Genomic DNA, 21,036 nt, shown 5'->3' with positions numbered 1-21,036 from the left:
TATTTGAATCAAACAATGGCAATGGACAAAGCCAGAAACATTCCGTGGGCAGTACGGTAGCACAGTGGTTAGCACTATTGCTTCACTGCTCCAGGGTCCCAGGTTCGATTCTGGCTTGGGTCACTGTCTGTGCGGAGTCTGCACATTCTCCGTGTGTCTGAGTGGGTTTCCCCCGGGTGCTCCGGTTTCCTCCCACAGTCCAAAGATGTGCAGGTTAGGTGGATTGGCCATAATACATTGCCCTTAATGTCCAAAAAAAAGTTAGGTGGGGTTCTTGGGTGGAGGTGTGGGCTTCTCTTTCCAAGCACCGGTGCAGACTCGATGGGCTGAATGGCATCCTTCTGCACTATAAATTCTATGATTCTCTGAACCTACTAACCACACTTGCTGGACCTACGTGGGGTGATGCTGCCGCAGTGTTTCTGGTGTGGAAATGCCGGCACTGGACCGGGGTGGGCACATTAAGAAGTCTTACAACAGCAGGCTAAAGTCCAACAGGTGTGTTTGGCGTCACTAGCTTTTGGAGTGTAGCTCCTTCATCAGGTGGGTGAAGAGGTGGGTTCCACAAACTCAAATAGACAAAGTCAATGATGCAAGATGATATCAAGATGACATACGCTGCAGGAAAGGATGGCCCGAGGCATGGTATATTGGCGAGACCATGCAGATGCTGTGACAACGGATAAACGGACATCACGCGACACTCACCAGGCAGGAATGTTCCCTTCCAGTCGGGGAACACATCAGCAGTCAAGGGCATTCAGCCTCTGATGTTTCATAGAATTTACAGTGCAGAAGGAGGCCATTCAGCCCATCGAGTCTGCACCGGCTCTTGGAAAGAGCACCCTACCCAAGGTCAACAACTCCACCCTATCCCCATAACCCAGTAACCCCACCCAATACTAAGGGCAATTTTGGACACTAAGGGCAATTTATCATGGCCAATCCACCTAACCTGCACATCTTTGGACTGTGGGAGGAAACCGGAGCACCCGGAGGAAACCCACGCACACACGGGGAGGATGTGCAGACTCCGCACAGACAGTGACTCAAGCCGGAATCGAACCTGGGACCCTGGAGCTGTGAAGCGATTGTGCTATCCACAATGCTACCATGCTGCCCCTATAATAATAATAATAATAAAAATAACTCTGATATTCAGGTTAGAGTTCTCCAAGGCAGCCTTCAGGACGCGCGACACTGCAGAATCGCCGAGCAGAAACTGATAGCCAAGTTCCGCACACGTGAGTATGTCCTCAACCGGGACCTTGGATTCATGTATCATTACATGCAACCCCACCATCTGGCCTGGGCTTGCGAAATCCTACCAAGTGTCCTGGCTTGAGACAATTTACACCTCTTTAACCTGTGATTATCCCTCTCTCCAGTCGCACCATATGGACCTGTAAAGACTTCATTACCTGCAAAGACTAGCATTCAAACTATCATCTTGCATCATTGACTTTGTCGATAGATGTGTTTGTAGAGCCCACCTCTTCATTCACTTGATGAAGGAGCTGTGCTCCGAAAGCTAGTGACTCCAAACAAACCAGTTGGATTTTAACCTGGCTAAAATTTTGGACACTAAGGACACTTTGGACTCCCACAGTCCAAAGATGTGCAGGTTAGGTGGATTGGCCATGATAAATTGCCCCTAGTGTCCAAAATTGCCAGTATGACTTCTTTCTGGTAGCTGTACTGCCAGAAGATCTTTTGCAACTGTGAGAAATCCACAAATGGAGAAGTTACCAAATGTGCGGAGAGTGCACGGACAACAAAGGGGGAGTCAAGTTAATGGTCCAATCATTAGAAATGTGTAGCGTAAATTGTACCAGTACATAAAAAGTGAAGAAGGCAGTGCTGGTGTCACAGGTGATAACTGCACCGCAAAAGGTAACACAAAGCATTCTCAGCCAAGACAGGATTGTTTGATCACTTTAAAAAGCATCTCTGGCTGCAGAATGAGAGGTTTGTGAGGGAGGCTGCAGGAGAGCTCCCCAAGGTGCTGCATGAATTCATCAAGGAGAGAGGCTACCAGACAGAGCGGATCTTCAACACTTATAAAACCGACCAATCCTGGAAAAAATGCCAAATATGACTTACATATCCATAGAAGAAACGAGAGCACCTGGTTTTGAAGCTGTGAAGTTCAGGCTAACACTCTTGCCATGTGCAAATGTGGCAGGTTATAAGTGCAAACCAATGCTGTTTTATACATCAGAACACCTTTGTACTTTTAAAGGGAAAAATAAATCTCTTCTGCCAATCTTTTGGAAGATGAACAGAGTGCCTGCAAAATGGCTTGAGAATTGCTTTCTGCAGGACGTCAGGACTTAGCTGAGGGAAAATAATTTGCCCTTCAGGGGCCTTTGACCAAACATGCAGTCAGCTGCACTGATATCGCCTCAGTGACTCCCTGTCAATGTTTGTGAAATAATGGGCGTGATCTAACGGAAAGGTTTCGCAGTGTCATTTGCGGTGGGCTTTGTTGGGAGTTTCACCGCTGCACTGTCGGTGGGTTCCCCACCTCTATCTAACTACACTGAGGGCATGATCTACCGGCCATGTGATTCAAGGCCCTCCATATCCTCAATGATGCACCTGGACATTCACGTTCTCTTATCAAAGGCCAACCAGATGCTGACATTTTATATCTCTAAACATGACCTCCCTTGTCCAGCTCATGGAACAGGGGGTTGGGAGTGGTGGGGAATGTGAGTGGGGTGGGGGGGGTCATTACACCCTTCAAAGCTTACTGCACCCATCAGAGTTTCAGCCACAATCTCAACCTTATGGATGCAACCCTCTTTGACCATGGACCATGTTTGCTGGAAGGCATTCAACATCCTCCCAGCAATAGGAATAATTAAAGACACATGGTATGAGGTCAGAGAACCCTCCGGAAAGAAGATTGGCCCGAGGCTGTGACTGGTTTCACAGGGTTCCCCGACGTAGATGCTGAAGTAACCAAGATTGTTCTGTTGGAAGAACAAGTTGGACAGGAGGGATTTGAAGACCCTGCCACAGAGGAGTTGCTTCAGTCTCATCCCGAGGAGTAAAAGAAACATTTGTCGGGTGCTATACAGACCAGCAAACTGCAGTGGGAATGTTGGGAATAGTATTAGATGGGAAATCAGAGATGCATGTGTTGAAGGGACATCTGTGATTATGGATGACTTTAATCTGTTTATAGATTGGGTGAATCAAATTAGTCACAGTACAATAGAGGAGGAATTTCTGGAGTGTGTACGGGGTGGTTTTCTGGACCAGTATGTTGAGGAACCAACAAAGAAACAGGCCATCTTGGACTGAGTGTTGCACAATGAGAAATAATTAGTTGACAACCTAATTGGGGAATGAGTTCTAATTCTTTATCATATTGGATAGTGAGATAGTTGATTCTAAAACTAGGGTCCTGAATCTCAATAAAGGTAACTATGATGGTAAAAGGCATGAGCTGGCCATGACGGACTGGAAACATTACTGAAAGGAAGGACAGTGGACAGGCAACGGCGGCATTCAAGGAACGAATGGGTGAACTCCAAATGCTGTTTATTCCTATTTGGAATAGAATGGGTGAACTCCAAATGTTGTTTATTCCTAGTTGGAATAGAATGGTGAACTCCAAATGTTGTTTATTCCCTATAGAAAGGGATGTGGGACCAAACCATGGCTTGCAAGGGAAATTAGAAAGAGTATTAGATTCAAAGAAGAGGCAAATAAATTAGCAAGAAAAACTTTACTTACTGAGCAACGTGGGACCTAGGATCTACATGGTAAGTAGAGAAAATCTTCTATGAAGATATCGGTTACACCAGGGGATAACTTGAAAATATACATTGACCTGAATAGCACCCACATAAGTCTGCATAGGAGTCAGGGAGTGAGAATCCCTGGGCGCAATTCTCCGCACTTACGACGGTGCGGAGAATAGCGGGGGTCGTAAATTTTTACGGCCACGCTAGTCTGACGCCCTCCCGCTATTCTCCCCCCCCCCTCACGCCCGACACGAATCGCTGCCGCCGTTTTTTTACGGCCAGCAGCGATTCTCAGCTGGCCGATGGGCCGAAGTCCAAGCCCTTTACGGCTGTTTTTACGAACGGCAAACACACCTGGTCTGGCCGTTCGTAAAAACGGCCGTAAAGTCCCGATTTTGAAAACCATGGCACCGATTGGCACGGCAGTACCACGGCCGTGCCAAGGGTGCCATGGGCCCGTGATCGGTGCCCACCGATCGCGGGCAGCGGGTCCGATTCCCGCGCACTCTTTGTCCTTCCGCCGCCCCGCTGTATCACTTCGCGGGGCGGCTGAGGGGCATCCCGGCCCGCGCATGCGCGGGTTTCGCGCAAATGCGCGATAACGTCATCCACGCATGCGCGGGTTGGAGTCTTCCAATCCGCGCATGCGCGGCTGACGTCATGTGACGCGTCAGCCGGCGCAAACTCTGACAAGCGGGCTTAACGAAATTCGTTAAGCCCGCGATGCCGGAGTTCACGGCCGCGACATACTAGCCCCGACCGGGGACCAGAATCGGTTCCCGGTCAGGGAGGGGGAGGCTGGCGTCAAACCCGCCCGGTTGTGACGCCAGCCTTACGATTTCTCCCTGTCTGGGAGAATCGCACCCCCTGTTCGCCATTTAGAATGTCTTATTGACCCTTTTTGGTAAAGGGGGAATTCTAAGAATAGTGGTGAGTTTTTTACTTCACCCCTTATAGTCAGAAAAATAGGAATTCATAAGAATAATTCTCATTTATTAGTGTCACAGTAGGCTTACATTAACGCTGCAATTAAGTTGCTGTGGAAATTCCCTAGTTGTCACAATGCGGCGTCTGATCGGGTACACTCAGGGAGATTTCAGAATATCTATTTCACCGAACAAGCACGTCTTTCAGGGCTTGTGGGAGGAAGCTGGAGCACCCGGAGGAAACCCACGCAGACACAGGGAGACATGCAGACTCCGCACAGACAGTGACCCAAGCCGGGAATCAAAACAAAGAACCAGCGAAGGAACTAAGTTTGTACTTTGCTTCTGTCTTTATAAAGTAGACATGAATAATGTACCAGTGATTCTGAGAAACACAAGTTTTAGTGAGGAGCTGAAGGAAATTAGCATTAGTAGAGAAATGATTTGAGGGAAATGACTGCGATTGATACTAGATAAATCTCCAGGGACTGATAATTTTCATCCCAGAGTACTTAAGCAAATAGCCCGAGAAATAGTAGATCCATTAGTCATCATTTTCCAAAATTCTTTGGACTCTGGAATGGTTCAGCAGATTGGAGGGTAGCTAATATAACCGCACTATTGAAAAAGAGAAAATAGGGCCGGTGAGCCTAACATTGGTAGTCGGGAAGTTGTTAAAGTCCATGATCAAGGATTTCATAGCACAGCATTTGGAAAACAGTGGTATAATCAGACAAAGTCAGCATGGATTTATGAAAGGAAAATCATGTTTGACAAATCTATTCCAATTCTTTGAAGTTGTAACTAGCAGAATTGGCCAGGGAGACCTCATGGATGTGGTTTATTTAGACTTTCAGAAGGCTTTCAACAAGGTCTCACACAGCAGATTACTATGTAAAGTTAAAGCGCATGGGATTACGGATAGTGTCTTCAGATGGATAGAAAGCTGGTTCGCAAATAAGAAATAGATGCTTCAGCAGGATTTGGACAGGCTGAGTGAGTGGGCACATGCATGGCAAACGCAGTATAATGTGGATAAATGTGAGGTTACCCACTTTGGTAGAAAAAATAGGAAGGCAGATTATTATTTGAATGGGTGTAAATCGAGAGAGGTGGATACTCAGCGAGACCTTGGTGTCCTCGTGCATCTGTTGCTGAAAGTAATCGTGCAGGTATAGCAGGCAGTAAAGAAGGCAATTGGCCTTCCTAGCAAAAGGATTTGACTATGGGAATAAAGATGATTTACTGCAATTGTACAGGACATTGGTGAGGCCGTACCTGGAGTATTGTGTGCAGGTTTGGTAGATTTATCTGAGGAAGGATGTTCTTACTATGAAGGGAGTGCAGCAAAGGTTATCAGGCTGATTCCTGGGATGGTGGGACTGTCATATGAGGAGAGACTAAATTGGTTGGGTTCATATTCATTGTAGTTTAGAAGAGTGAGGGGATCTCATAGAAACGTACAAAATTCTAACAGGATTAGACAGGGTAGATTCAGAAAGAATGTTCCTGATGGTGGGGTGTTCAGAACTACGGGTCATAGTTTGAGGATAAGGGGTAAACCTTTTTGGACTGAGGTGAGGAGAAATTTCTTCACCCAAAGAATGGTGTATCTGTGGAATTCACTACCACAGAAAGTAGTTGGGGCCAAAACGTTTTGTAATTTCAAGAAGGAATTAGATATAGCTCTTGGGGCAGAAGGGATCATGGGATATGGAGGGAAGACAGGATCAGGGTATTGGATTCAATGATCAGCTATGATCATAATGAAGGGCGGAGCAGGCTTAAAGGGTTGAAAAGCCTCCTCCTGCTTCTATTTTCTATGACTGTTTCTATGTAAGTGGAACTTTCGACAGCAGAATTGCTGGAACTATGAAATTGGGCAAATATAAACAGGGAGAAGAGCCGAGGAAATCTCATTTTACATCCAAGATGATGACAACCTCACAAGATCAGCTGTAGATTTGAAATAAACAGGTAACGAACCATGATAGAATCTTGGAAACTAACATTTCAGAGTGATTGACACGGCAATTTCTTCTTACCGAAAGCTTTACAAAATTGAAAAGCAAAAGGCAAAGCAGTCAAGAATAACCCTTGTTTCTTTAATCTACATCAACATCTCCATCAGCTATTTCACCCATTCACCCTCCAATTGTGTAAGTGCAATAAATCTACATTGCTCTTCTTGTATTTTTATTGAACAATTCCTCCAGTAAATTACTCTTAAATCTATTAAAATATCTCCAGCACGGGATTCTCCGTTGCGCTGGCAATGCACCCATGCCCACGGGTTTCCCAGCGCCGTGGAGTGGCCATAATAGGAAATCCCATTGGGCCTTCCCAATGGGAAACCGAACATCCATTTTGCTATACCCCCCATAAAGACCACGGGAATCAGTGCTTGATTTCCCGGTGGGCTTTGTAGAGTACAAATGCCTGTGCTGAGCGGCCAGAGACCTGCCCAATAGGAACTCTTTGGCTGGGCTTCAAATACTGATCCAGACCCAGGAGTTGCCAAAGGTCCCGGACTCGGATCCTTGTCCTGCACCCAAAGCTACGACTTTACTTTTGTTGTGGAATAAACCTTCTTTCCTTCTTGCCTGGAATTATTACACATTTAGACAACTTCTGAAATTTTCAGTTACCTTGTACAAATGCAAAATGTATGTCAAATGATACCTTTTTTTAAAATTTAGAATATCCAATTCATTTTTTCCAATTAAGGGTCAATTTAATGTGGCCAATCCACCTGAAATAGTCGATTCCTCAGAACGAACATTCCTTGATGCTTTTTTATTTTCAGCACGCGAAAGAATATCAAAAAGAATATATGAAAGAAGGTTAAAAACTGTTATTCAGATGATGGTTATTGGGCAATATTGTATAATCAGAGGCCAGAATTTTACACTCCCCCCCCCCCCCCCCCCGTCCCCTCCCCAACCCGTCCTCTGATCTGCCCCAGTCTCTCTGAGTGTCGCCTATGGAAAGAGAAAGAGCATCTGTGCCCTATCCTTTTATATGGGTAGCCCCCTTGTGGTAGTGTCACCTCTGGGTGTATCTTGACTGCCCATTGGTCGTGTCCTATCTTACTGACCTGTTGGTTGAATGTCTGTGTGAGGAATCGACTATTTCAGGCATCGTCAAATACAGAACGAAACTCCGCCACTCCGATCAAATGATCCCAAAAGGAGTTGTCATGTGTAGGCTAGAGCATTTCTTTCTTATTATACCACACCAGCCACTTAATGCTTCCATGAAGGTATTGAATTCAGTTGTTTTGTGAAAACTGCCGAACTGAAGTAATCAAGTTGCTCTTTGAGACCTTGCTGTTCGCAAAGTGGTTGTGTTTACTTACACGAGTGCGAGAGTGCTTTAAAAGCAATCCTTGGCACCTGAAACACTTCAAGGCAATCCTGAGGGATGTGCTTAGCTGCGTAAATGCAAGCGTTTGTCTCTCTCTCTCTCTCTCTCTAACATTAAACAAAGTACCTAATTATGGTGCGATCAACATCCCATTCTCTGTGAAAACAATCACTGGGAAAGAAAGGCACACTCATTCCCTTTGATAACTTGTACTTACTGTAGGAGCAGCCATAAACCTCAACTCTCATTCCTATTCTACCAGCAGGATTCCACTCGAGCGGGGCGAAGCGAAGGAACCTGGCTCTGATGGAGTATTGTAGTTTGTAGTGCACAACACTGTCTGCATTGGAGTTTCCAGGAAAAGCCTATGGAAAAAATGACGGAGAGAGATTAATAATGACAACTCCCAATCAACAATTCCTGAACTACCCATGACACCCAAAAGAAACAATAAGATGATTAAATTCATGGTACTGTCAGAAGACCTTAAGAAATAGCAGAATTAGGCCATTCGGCCCATCGGATCTGCTCCCCCATTCAATCATGGCTGATGTGTTCTTCATCCCCATTCTGCTGCCTTCTTCCCATAACCCCTGGTCCCCTGACTTTAAGCTCAAAGGTTTTTCTGACGGAATGTACATTTTGTTCTGTTTTTGTTCAGTAAGTCCAACTTCAATACCTTTTGCCTTCTATTTTCTGTTTGTTACATCTACTTAACTCTTTCATTTTGCAATAGAGGTTTGCTACCTGTTAGTGACCTTGTAAACACAACTTTCTAAGCAACACAAATCAATTAGAAATGTTCGACAAATTCACATTACCCATGATGGAGTTGCCTCTCTTTCATAAAAGGAAGACAGCAGAATTTGCATTGATATAGCACATTTCATAATCTCATGGCGTCCCAAAGCACTTAACAGTAATTGAATCACTTTTGAAGTGCAGTCACTGTTGTCATGTAGGCAAGGCAACAGCCAATTTGCACACAGCAAGCTCCTCCAAACAGCTATATTGATTGAGGGATCAATATTGGCCAGACGTTAGGCATAATTTGCTTGCTCTTCTTCAAAATAATGCCTGGGATTTATTTTACATAAGAAAGTCCGACACAGCATGGGTTTAGTCTTTCATATGAAAGAAGGTGCCTGCAACTGTGCAGCTCTCCCTCAGTACTGTCTTGGGAGTTCAGTTTAGATTTTTATACTCAGGTCCTGAAGTGGGTTTTGAACCAAAGACGTTTAGACTCAGGTGACAAGAGCGCAACCAATGGAGCTACAGTTGACAGAACCATGTTGGGTTAAGTATAACAATTCGGTAAAGTTATCTTTCATAAGCTGACTTAAAATGCCATTAAATACAGAGATTTGAGGAAACCTTCTCTTTTCCCTCAAAACATTTTTTCCTCACTCCTTTACCTATATTGCTCCTTTAGACTCCAATTCCCATTTTTCCTTTGCTTCTTTCAAATGTTGCAACTGGTTAATCATGCTTTTCTTTTCTCATTACATCATTTGTTGCTGTTCCAGGGGCTGGTTTAGCACAGGGCTAAATCGCTGGCTTTGAAAGCAGACCGAGGCAGGCCAGCAGCATGGTTCAATTCCCGTACCAGCCTCCCCGAACGGGTGCCGGAATGTGGCGACTAGGGGCTTTTCACAATTACTTCATTTGATGCCTATTTGTGACAATAAGTCATTTTCATTTAATTTTCTTTTATTAAGAGTCATAATCAGTTTTACATTTATCCTGTATTAATATCTTTCATAGAAGTTATAACCTCTTCTATCACCTGAGAACCTGTTCATTGCTTAAGCCCTCTGCTCAATTCCTTCAATTGCTGAACAGGTTAAATGAGGATGGAGGGGATGTGCAAAGTCTTCAGTTCAAAGAAGCAAGAATAACAGAACAGTGTAAACCACAAGTGTATGTAATATGTATCACTATGTGCTACCGTGTTGTCTGCTCACAAGAGAACGTTGATAAGATATGCTCACCTGTGGCATGGCACTGACAGCGTACAATCCCAAAGGATTCTGGAGTCGGTCATCTTTCTACAAGCAGTGTGCTTCTAATGAACCTATTAACCTCTGGGAAATGTGGAGTTTGTTCAATGCAACTAACTCAGGAGTGGCCAGATCAGGATGGCTGTAGACACAGGACACTGCAAAGGATTTAGGCTTCACAATATCCCAGAAATAGTCCTGAAGACTTATGTTCCATATTGAGCCATGCCCACAGCCCCAGTATAACTACAACACTGGCATCTATCCGACAATGTGACAAAATGCCCAAGAGTGTCCTGTGCACAAAAAACAGAACAAATCTTCTCAATCATCAGCAAAGTGAAATGAACTGGCACTGACACAACAATAGGCTGAGTTTGGAAAAAAGAACTGAACTCTAGACGTGAGGTGAGAGTGACAGCCCTTGACATCAAAGCAGCAATGGACAATGAAGTTCCATCTAAATTAAAGTCAATGGCAATCGGGTGGAAAACTCTCCACTCTACCTCGCAAAAAGGAAGATGGTTGTGGTCATTGGAAGCCAATCATCTCAGTGCTAGGACATTGCAGCAGGAGATCCCCAGTGTCCTTACCAAACCATCTTCAGTTGCTTCCTTTCTTCATTATATCAGAAGTGGAAATGTTTGCTGGTGATTGCACAATGTTCAGTAACCATCACAAGTCCTCAAATACTGAAAGGGCCTGCACCAATAGGTAGCAAGAGCTAAACCACATTCAGATGATAAGTGGCAAGTTCCATTTGTGCCACACAAGACCATTTCCAACGAGACCCGAAGCATCTCCCCTTGATATCCATTGGCATTACAATTGCTGAAACCTCCACCACCTTGGGATAAGCCATCAACCAGAAATTGAACTGGACTGCAAGTGTCAGAGGCTGAGATTTCTGAGGTGAGTAACCCGCCTCCTGACTCCGGAAGTCATAAGTCAGGAGTGTGATGGATTACTCTCCATTTGCCTTGGTGGGTGCAGCTCCAACAACACTTAAGAAGCTTGACACCATCTAAGACAAAACAGTTTGCTTGATCGTGCCCCAGCCACAAACATTTACTCCCTTCAACACTGACGGGCAGTAACAGCAGTGGCTATCATCCACAAGATGTACAGCAGCAACACCAAGGTTCCTTCAACAGCAGCTTCCAAACCCATGGCCTCGACCACCTAGAAGGACAATGGCAGCAGATGCGTGGGAACACCACCAGGTATAAATACCCCACCAAGCCACACACCATCCTGACTTGGAACTATATCGCCATTCCTTCAAGATCATGGGATCAAAATTCTGGAACTCACATCCCATGAATTGAAGAGAAAAAATAGGATCTGGAGAAAGTGGAGTGCAATGGTGGCTGTTTTGGACCTTGGTTTGTGGTCCATTATCTGACTTCAGTCACAAGAGCAGTACAGTTGCTACAAAGCTTCTCAATGCCCACAGGCTTGAGATGCAGAAGAAAATCTGTCAGCATCTTAATTTGTGATATATCTGCAGGAAAGATCTGCATGAAGAGGGCTGGAGTGGCTGGGTTAGAATCAACCACGAAAGTCTGCCTGTGCTCACTCTAGATTCACATAAGATCAAAATGCAATGTGGAACCATATGGGAGAGCGTTTTCCAAGTATTGAGCCAGCCTTAACGTGGGGTTCGCCTGTTTGTTAGGCCTTAGCTTAATAAACAGAGCAGATATATAACCTGGTTAAGATGGCTATTTATTCTCCCAAACTTGGTTTCGTGTGCATGGAGATGAACCTGGATAATGCCAAGATTGATCTGCTGAACACTGATTAAAACAGCGGAGCAATAGGTCAGAAGGTGAAAGCATTGAGGGAGAACTAGGGAATAGGGCCAGTATGGCTCTGAGGCAGAGCAGACAGGGAGTTGTTGCTGAACACAGCGGATCTGGTGGCCTGAAGTGCATATGCTTTAATGCAAGAGGTATTACGGGTAAGGCAGATGAACTTAGAGCTTGGATTAGTACTTGGAACTATGATGTTGTTGCCATTACAGAGACCTGGTTGAGGTAAGGACAGGATTGGCAGCTAAACGTTCCAGAATTTAGATGTTTCAGACGGGATAGAGGGGGATGTAAAAGGGGTGGCGAAGTTGTGCTACTGGTTAGGGAGAATATCACAGATGTACTACGGGAGGACAACTCAGAGGGCAGTGAGGCTATATGGGCAGAGATCAGGAATAAGAAGGGTGCAGTCACAATGTTGGGGGTTTACTGCAGGCCTCCCAACAGATTGTGGGAGATAGAGGAGCAGATAGGTAGACAGATTTTGGAAAAGAGTAAAAACACCAGGGTTGTTGTGATGGGAGACTTCAACTTCCCCCAGTTCACCCAGCGTTTTATTGACTGGGACTCTCTATGTGAATCAACATCTGACATGTGGGAGACTTTCAAGTGTCAGTTGAAAGGAACTCAGGACCAGCATGTTCCTGTGAGGAAGAACGATAAATATGGCAAATTACAGGAACCTTGGATAACGAGAGATATTGTAGGCCTCGTCAAAAAAGAAAAAGAAGGCATTTGTCAGGGCTAGAAGGCTGGGTACAGACGAAGCGTGTGTGGAAAATAAGGAAAGTAGGAAGGAACTTAAGGAAGGAGTCAGGAGGCCTAGAAGTGGTCACAAAAAGTAATATGCAGATAGGGTTAAGGAAAATCCCAAAGCTTTTCACACATACATAAAAAGCAAGAGGGTAGCCAGGGAAAGGGTTGGCCCATTGAAGGAGAGGCAAGGGAATCTATGTGTGGAACCAGAGGAAATGGGCGAGGTATTAAATGAATACTTTGCATCAGTATTCACCAAAGAGAAGGAATTGGTGGATGTTGAGTCTGGAGAAGGGTGTGTAGATAGCCTGGGTCACATTGAGATCCAAAAAGACGAGGTGTTGGGCGTCTTGAAAAATATTAAGGTAGATAAGTCCCCAGGGCCTGATGTGATCTACCACAGAATACTGAAGGAGGCTAGAGAGGAAATTGCTGAGGCCTTGACAGAAATCTTTGGATCCTCACTGTCTTCAGGTCATGTCCCGGAGGACTGGAGAATAGCCTGTGTTGTTCCTTTGTTTAAGAAGGGTAGCAAGGATAATCCAGGGAACTATAGGCCGGTGAGCCTTACGTCAGTGGTAGGGAAATTACTGGAGAGAATTCATTGAGACAGGATCTACTCCCATTTGGAAGCAAATGGATGTATTAGTGAGAGGCAGCATGGTTTTGTGAAGGGGAGGTCATGTCTCACTAACTTGATAGAGTTTATCGAAGAGGTCACAAAGATGATTGATGCAGGTAGGGCAGTGGATGTTGTCTATATGGACTTCAGTAAGGCCTTTGACAAGGTCCCTCATGATAGACTGGTACAAAAGGTGAAGTCACACGGGATCAGGGGTGAGCTGGCAGAGTGGATACAGAACTAGCTAGCACATAGAAGGCAGAGAGTAGCAATGGAAGGGTGCTTTTCTAACTGGAGGGCTGTGACTAGTGGTGTTCCGCAGGGATCAGTGCTGGGACATTTGCTGTTCGTAGTATATATAAATGATTTGGAGGAAAATGTAACTGGTCTGATTAGTAAGTTTGCAGACGACACAAAGGTTGGTGGAATTGTGGATAGCGATGAGGACTGTCAGAGGATACAGCAGGATTTAGATCGTTTGGAGACTTTGGCGGAGAGATGGCAGATGGAGTTTAATCCGGACAAATGTGAGGTAATGCATTTTGGAAGGGCTAATGCAGGTAGGGAATATACAGTGAATGGTAGAACCCTCAAGTGTATTGAAAGTCAGAGAGATCTAGGTGTACAGGTCCAGAGGTCACTGAAAGGGGCAACACAGGTGGAGAACGTAGTGCAGAAGGCATACGGCATGCATGCCTTCATTGGCCAGGGCACTGAGTACAAGAATTGGCAAGTCATGTTGCAGCTGTATAGAACCTTAGTTAGGCCACACTTGGAGTATAGTGTTCAATTCTGGTTGCCACACTACCAGAAGGATATGGAGGCTTTAGAGAGGGTGCAGAAGGGATTTACCAGGATGTTGCCTGGTATGGAGGGCATTAACTATGAGGAGCAGTTGAAAAAATGCAGTTTGTTCTCACTGGAACAACGGAGGTTGAGGGGCGACCTGATAGAGGCCTACAAAATTATGAGGGGCATAGACAGAGTGGATAGTCAGAGGCTTTACCCCAGCGTCGAGGGGTCAATTACTGGGGGACATAGGTTTAAGGTGCGAGGGGCAAAGTTTAGAGTAGATGTACGAGGCAAGTTTTTTACACAGAGGGTAGTGGGTGCCTGGAACCCGCTGCCAGAGGAGGTGGTGGAAGCAGGGACGATAGTGATATTTCAGGGGCATCTTGACAAATACATGAATAGGATGGGAGTAGAGGGATACGGACCCAGGAAGTGTAGAAGATTGTAGTTTAGTCCGGCAGCATGGTCGGCACGGGCTTGGAGGGCGGAAGGGCCTGTTCCTGTGCTGTACGTTTCTTTATACTTTGTTCTTTATACAATTTCCAAAAATCAATAGCCCACCCCAGTTAGACTCAATCCAATCCCTGAAGCTATCATGTCCAAACCTATCCAATAAAATTGCGATCAACCCATGATTGAGCCTCATCCTGTCACCTATTGTTTACCAAAAGCTTTATGTCAATCTGAAGTTGTTTTCCCCATCCTAGCAACCTACCGACCCTTTGTTCAATTACAAACAGAATGGCAGAACTGTCTTCCTTTGTATTCCATGGACTGTTTTAGAGAGCCAGGATATCAAAAGTGTCTTCCTTTTCACTTCCAGAGGATATTGGGGCCACTGATATAAACTTGCATACTATGTAATCTGCTGACCACACATCTCGTGTGATTCAAAAACATGGGCATGTTAGCTAGCCTAAATCCCATCATGCATTGTAGCCACTGCTTGTAGCCAGAGTCTACGTGATTATTACTGCTATATCCCAAAATACAGGTTTAATGGGTAATAACCATTACACTTTCTATAATTAATCTCAATCCTTAATAAACTGACTAATGTAAAGCTACTCTAGTGGCATCCTAGCTATTCAGTTTTAAGAGGTCTCATCGCTGGACACCCCTTCACCATATCCTAGCTAGGAATCAAAACCTTCAGCAGGGGAGGAAGAGGAGCAGTATGAACGCTTTTTGGTACCAATGTATTACATGGCATGACATTAATGTAACAATGCCCCTCCTCCCCCCTCCGCCAAACCCCTGAAAATCCTGGGTCAGAGACAAGAAAAATATAGAAATATAGTCATTCACAGAGATATATTTCTCTCAGCTTTACTTGATGTCTTCTTACTTTTGTCCTCCATTGTGTTCTTCTGTTGTCTCTCTCAGAATGTCATGCAATGTTATTGTGCACAGTGTACCTCAGGAATTTCCTCCCACGTTTCACAAATACCATCCTGCTCAAACTTCCTCTTCCCCTCTATCCTCACTCTGTTGAAACCAACAGTCATTGTGCCATCTCCTACTCTGACTCATTCCAACCCCCCCTCCCAGAGTATGGAATTATTTGTCTCCTTCACTCTCCCTTGACGAACGTGCAGGGTTTTAAAATCCAATTTTGGCAACATCCCAAGTACTGTTTATTGTGTCATCTTGTCTACTTCGCTCCACTCTTAAAACTTATTGGTGCCGTAGGAACATAGGGCTTGGGAGCACAAGTTGGAAGTTAAGACCTCTGAAACTCCTGATTCAATGAAATCATGGCTGACATGGTTATGATCTCAACTCCCGTTTGCTATCTGCCCCCATAACCCTGACCCTCTTGTCTATTAAAAAGTCTGCCTAACATTGCCTTGAATAAATCCAGTGACGCAGCTTCCACTGCTCTCTGGGGAAGAGAATTCAATACACTAATGAACCTCTGAGAGAAACATTCTCTCCATCTTCAATGGCATCCCTCACTTGAACTGTGTCCCTGGATTTTACTTCCTCCCAGAAGTGGAAGTACCCTCCTGGTATCTACGTTATCAAACGAGGAGGCAGTGGGGCAGTGGCATTGCCGCTGAGCTGGTAATCCAGCAGCCTCGGGTAATTCTCTGGGCACCTGCATTTGTATCCCACCACGGCAGATGTGGAATTTGAAATCAATGCAATTTTGGAATTAAAAGTCGAAGGATGATGACTTTTGCCTCTCTCACATTGTTGATTGTCGTAAAAACCCATCTCATTCCCTGATGCCCATTAGGGAAGGAAATCTGCAATCCTTACCTGGTCTGGCCTACATGTGACTCAGAATCCAAAGTAACGTGGTTGGAGCTAAACTGCCTCAGGGATGGGCAACAAATGCTGGTCCAGCATTTATAAATAGTATTTTTTTCACAATCACCTCCGTATCTTGTACATTTCAATAAGCTTACTTCTCATTCTTCTAAACTCCAATGGGGCCCAACCTGTTCATCCTTTCTTCAAAAGATAAACCCTTTATCCTGAAAATTAGTCGAGTGAAAGTTCCCTGAATTGCCACCATCACTGGAGACCAGAACTGTACACAGTATTCCAAATGTTGTTTCACCAATGCACATCTGCAGTGACCTCTATGCTGAGCTTTGATCCTTCACAATTCCTTTCAATTATTTTCTTTTAAGAAGACAACATAGCTTAACTCTTTTCGTCTCTTCTGCTGTGATATCCATGAAATGAGATGGAGATGACAGATGAAGTAATTGTACTTTGCTGTGTAAATATTTAGTCTGGAGTTACAATTCCAAGAATATTAGCTTTCGATAATAAAGCAATGCAAGAGAAAAGGAAGCAACTGGAATAGTATTGCACTTTTAAAAATAAGCGTATATATTATGCACAAGGAAATCAGATACGGACAATCTCCCGATAGAACAAGCCAACTAAACATTAGGCATTAATAATGTATAGACAGACTGCACCAATTACTGGATTATACTGTTTAGTAAGCTTTTGAAATTTACTGATTTCTCATGACTTCAATATGCTATTTATCAAAGTAAAACGTGAACATCACGTTGAATAATACTGATACATTCTCAAACTCAGTCCAGCCAAATAAAGGTAGAAAATGGTGGGAATACAAAGCAGCGACCGATCCAGGAAATATCTCAAGCTGTTTCCAGTTCAATCAGGCAGCATCTATTTATATCTATTTGACTTTCTAACTTACTGCACACCACACAAATTATGCATGGCAAAAACTGCAAGGCAATTATCAATTAACAAAGTCAGAGGATTTATTTTCAAGTTTGTTTATGTATACAATTAGGACCGAGAGATTAAATGTGTATGTGCTCGTCTCGACAGTTTGGTGAATAAGTGTCTGTTCCACAATTCATAGAAAATAAATTCCACCTGCTGCAGAAATGAGGTAAATGACCATCGACGGTCCCAGGTCTGTGCACTAATTAGCCTCAGGAGGTTTGGCCGGAGGAGATGAGGTAACGGGAGGGTGGGGGGGTAGGGGTTTGGGGGAGGGCGGGGAGAAGTGATGGTCGGTGGAGAAAATTTGCACGAGGGGTGGAATCTTCTGCCTTCTGCTGTGGTGGGATTCTTGGTTGGGGTGGTGGGAGGTGACATCTGATTGGGTGTAAGGTGGAACCTTGTCATCTCCCTTTCTCCACTTTGATTAAAAGCAAATTACTGCGGATGCTGGAATCTGAAATCAAAAATGAAATGCTGGAAAATCTCAGCAGGTCTGGCAGCATTTGCAGGGAGAAAAAAAGAGCTTACGTTTTGAGTCCAGATGACCCTTTGTCAAAGCCCAAAGCACTGGGAAATACCCCACTACACCCACACACAACGGGAATCTTTGTTCATTGAATCACACCCATCGTATTTGGCTGAACCACCATGAAGCTCATTAGTTAATTCCTCCTGTTATCCTCCGTTTTACCTCCTCCTCCTGATGCTGGTTCAGCCAAATACGATGAGCTTGTTTTAACGGAAAAGATTCCCGTTGTGGGTGGGTGTAGTGCGGTGTTTCCCAGTGCTTGTAGAACCGGAAATGACCCCACTATTCGCACTTACTATCATTTCCTTCACTGAGGAGCTTCCCTCATCAGTGCATGAAGAGATTTTGGCGTCAGTTAAAAATGCCGCACCAATCTTTCGATTCCCCAACTCGACCACCAGACCTTCCCACAATGGCCCAACTTATCTGTTGGGGGGGGGGGGGGTCCTGGAGCTCCCCGCACCCCACCTCATTAGGGAAGGGCATCCCTGAGCACGATCCTGGCGTGGGCAAAATGCCATCTTAGCACTGCCAGCCTGGCACCTTGGCAGTGCCCTGCCAGCCTGTAAGTGCCACATGGGCACCCCTGACACTGCCCAGGTGTCAAGATTGAATCAGCAGTGCCGTGACGCTACCGTGCCCAAAGGTTGACCGCATGAGGGTCTCCGATGGTTTGGGAGAACCTCCCCAAGTGCCATGCCGCCTGGTCCCTGTTTGTGGGGACCAGAGCTGAACGGCACCCGGCTCGTCCTCCTTGGCAAGGCTGTTAGTTCCCTGATGCTGGTTAGCTCTGACGGAGGGATATTTAAGTGTGCCAGACTGCACACTAAAATATGCAAATTTAAGCACCACCCATTGTGACCGGGATCCAGACCCTATTAGATCTCGCGAGGCGTTGTGAGCTGTGTAAATCTCGCAAGAGGCCTTTCGCAAGATTTACCGACCACATTGCGTCCCGGGTTGGGTGCAATGCGGCCGTTATATTGCGCCCTGTACTATTTGGACAAAATATAGCCACAAATAATTCCTAATATCTCGTTGGATTGTTACTGGGCTAAAGTCTTGAGGAGACATTAGTGATTTGGTAATGTGTGGTACTATAGTAACTGCATGGTAATAATATTAACTGCTTAATTAATTTAACACAAAATTGCTTGAAATAATAGTTCCAATACACAGCGTTATCACTATGCGACTGACAGTTGGATTGTTCAAACTTTTTTTTTGCTTTATTTTGTTTAGTTAAGAAGTATTTCCCTGAAAAATAAGACAAATGTATAATGGTGTGGGATGATCCAATATACTACTCCCCAAAGCCAAAAATAACTCCATAATCTGTTGCACTAATTTTACAATAATTTTTAGTATTTGATAGAGAGAAAAAGCACAAGCTTGATCCATTTGCCCAACATCATGTTGCTGGAATCATGTTGGGGTATTTCTGTGTGCAAATTGGCTTCCTATACTGCAACAGTGATGACATTTCAATAACACTTCATTGGTTGAAACGTGATGTTGGATATTTTATAGTCATGAAAGGTGCTATATAAATGCAGGTCATTATTTGTTTCTCTCGCCTATTAGAGGTAACACAAAAGACATATGTTTCACAGATCATAGTAGCCCTGATTTGAGTGGCAATTTGGACAGCAGACTGTGCAGATAAATCACACACACGTGCACACACAAACCTCTTTCACACAGACACACGACACACACCTCCCTCACACACACGCTCACACCTCTCACACACACACACACATCTCTGAAACACAAATGCAAACACACACACACACACGCACATACACTGCTCACATGCGCAGACACACTCACTTCTCACACACACATGCAGACACAACCCTCCCTCACAGACACACACCTTTCACACATACCTCTCACACACACAAACACACACACACCTCTCTCACACACATACACACCTCTCTTTCTCGCTCTAATACACACACTCTCTTTCTGTCACACACGCACCCACCTCTCTCTTCCACACACACACCTCTCTCTCACACACATACATGAGTACTCACGCACCTCTCACACACACATACCTCTTTCACACACGAGCACAAACATACCTCTCTCTCACAAATATGCAGAGACACACACACCTCCCTCTCACACACACACCTCACTTTTACACACACATCTCTCACGCGGTCACACACCTGTCACACACAAGTACACACACTCACATGCACCTGTCTCACACATACACCTACACACACACACCTCGCTTTCACACACACACCTCTCTCCCACACCTTCCTCTCTCACACACAGTCCGCATCAAGCTTTCTCCGTCCTCCGCGCATGACGCCGTGCACCGGAGGCCAAGCCAACCACCCACAGGCCACAGTGGATCACCAGCAAAAGCGAGCACCGACGAGGCAACACGGCCCGCTTCTCCCAGTTCGACCAGCAAACAGTCGCTCTCGTTCCCTCTGGGTTCTCTTTTCTCTCTCTTGTTTATTTCCTCTCTCGTCCGTGCCGGAGCACGTCAGCCAAACTCTCGCTGCGTGCGACGCACCCACCGCACACGCGCGCGCGCGCGCATCGTCAGGGAGTCAACCCTGGCCCGCCCCCTGCGTGGAGCAGCGCGCCCGTTCCCGACATCGAGGCAGTCAAAGCCCTTGGCGACGACAACCCATGACAGCCGTGCCGGGGGAATCGGGGCGACTGAGGCCAACGACGGTGCCGACGTGCCCGGAGGCCGACGCCACCCACCGATCGAAAGGGTCAAACTCTCCAGTGCGGAGAACTCTGGGTCTGCACTTAGGGGGACAGAGAGGACGACAGCGAGCAGCAGCGCCTCTGCGACACCCCAGCCGCGCTCTCGCCCGGCAAGGCGAGTGCGATTGATTGTCAAGCGACCCTCAGACAGGCGTAGCCCCGGGAGGAACCCGGGGCCGCAAAGTGCGTTCAAAGTGTCGATGATCAATGTGTCCTGCAATTCACATTAATTCTCGCAGCTAGCTGCGTTCTTCATCGACGCACGAGCCGAGTGATCCACCGCTAAGAGTTGTCTGTGCTTTAGTCCTTCGCCTCCAGAGAGGGTCGAACCTGGACCGCGCGAAACGCGCCCGCCGAACGCGGCGGGAGCCCCAGCCTGGCGCGGCCCATCACCGGCGAGAGACTCGCCGGTTAACCAGTCGATCATCACAAATGATAAATAAAACGGGGTTTCACTGTGGTCAGGGCGCTCGCGTGGCGTTGCAGCGTGGAGGCGGAAT

General features: G+C 45.6%; 1 protein-coding gene and 1 non-coding gene across 2 annotated transcripts in view; both read right to left on the bottom strand.

Moving 5' to 3' along the window:
* LOC119962140 (contactin-associated protein-like 5) overlaps positions 1–21,036 on the bottom strand; it is a 1,413,266-nt gene that overhangs the window by 896,769 nt on the left and 495,461 nt on the right. The window contains exon 4 of the mRNA XM_038790064.1: positions 8,268–8,415. Coding sequence (XP_038645992.1) covers positions 8,268–8,415 — 148 coding nt within the window. The remainder of the gene's footprint in view (positions 1–8,267; positions 8,416–21,036) is intronic.
* On the bottom strand, positions 20,674–20,827 carry LOC119962523. Its single transcript, XR_005459900.1, has one exon. It is a non-coding gene; the product is annotated as a 5.8S ribosomal RNA (ribosomal RNA).

The sequence above is a fragment of the Scyliorhinus canicula genome, chromosome 2, assembly GCF_902713615.1.
Source record: "Scyliorhinus canicula chromosome 2, sScyCan1.1, whole genome shotgun sequence".
Classification (NCBI taxonomy): domain Eukaryota; kingdom Metazoa; phylum Chordata; class Chondrichthyes; order Carcharhiniformes; family Scyliorhinidae; genus Scyliorhinus; species Scyliorhinus canicula.
This window is presented reverse-complemented; position numbering and strand designations above follow the sequence as displayed.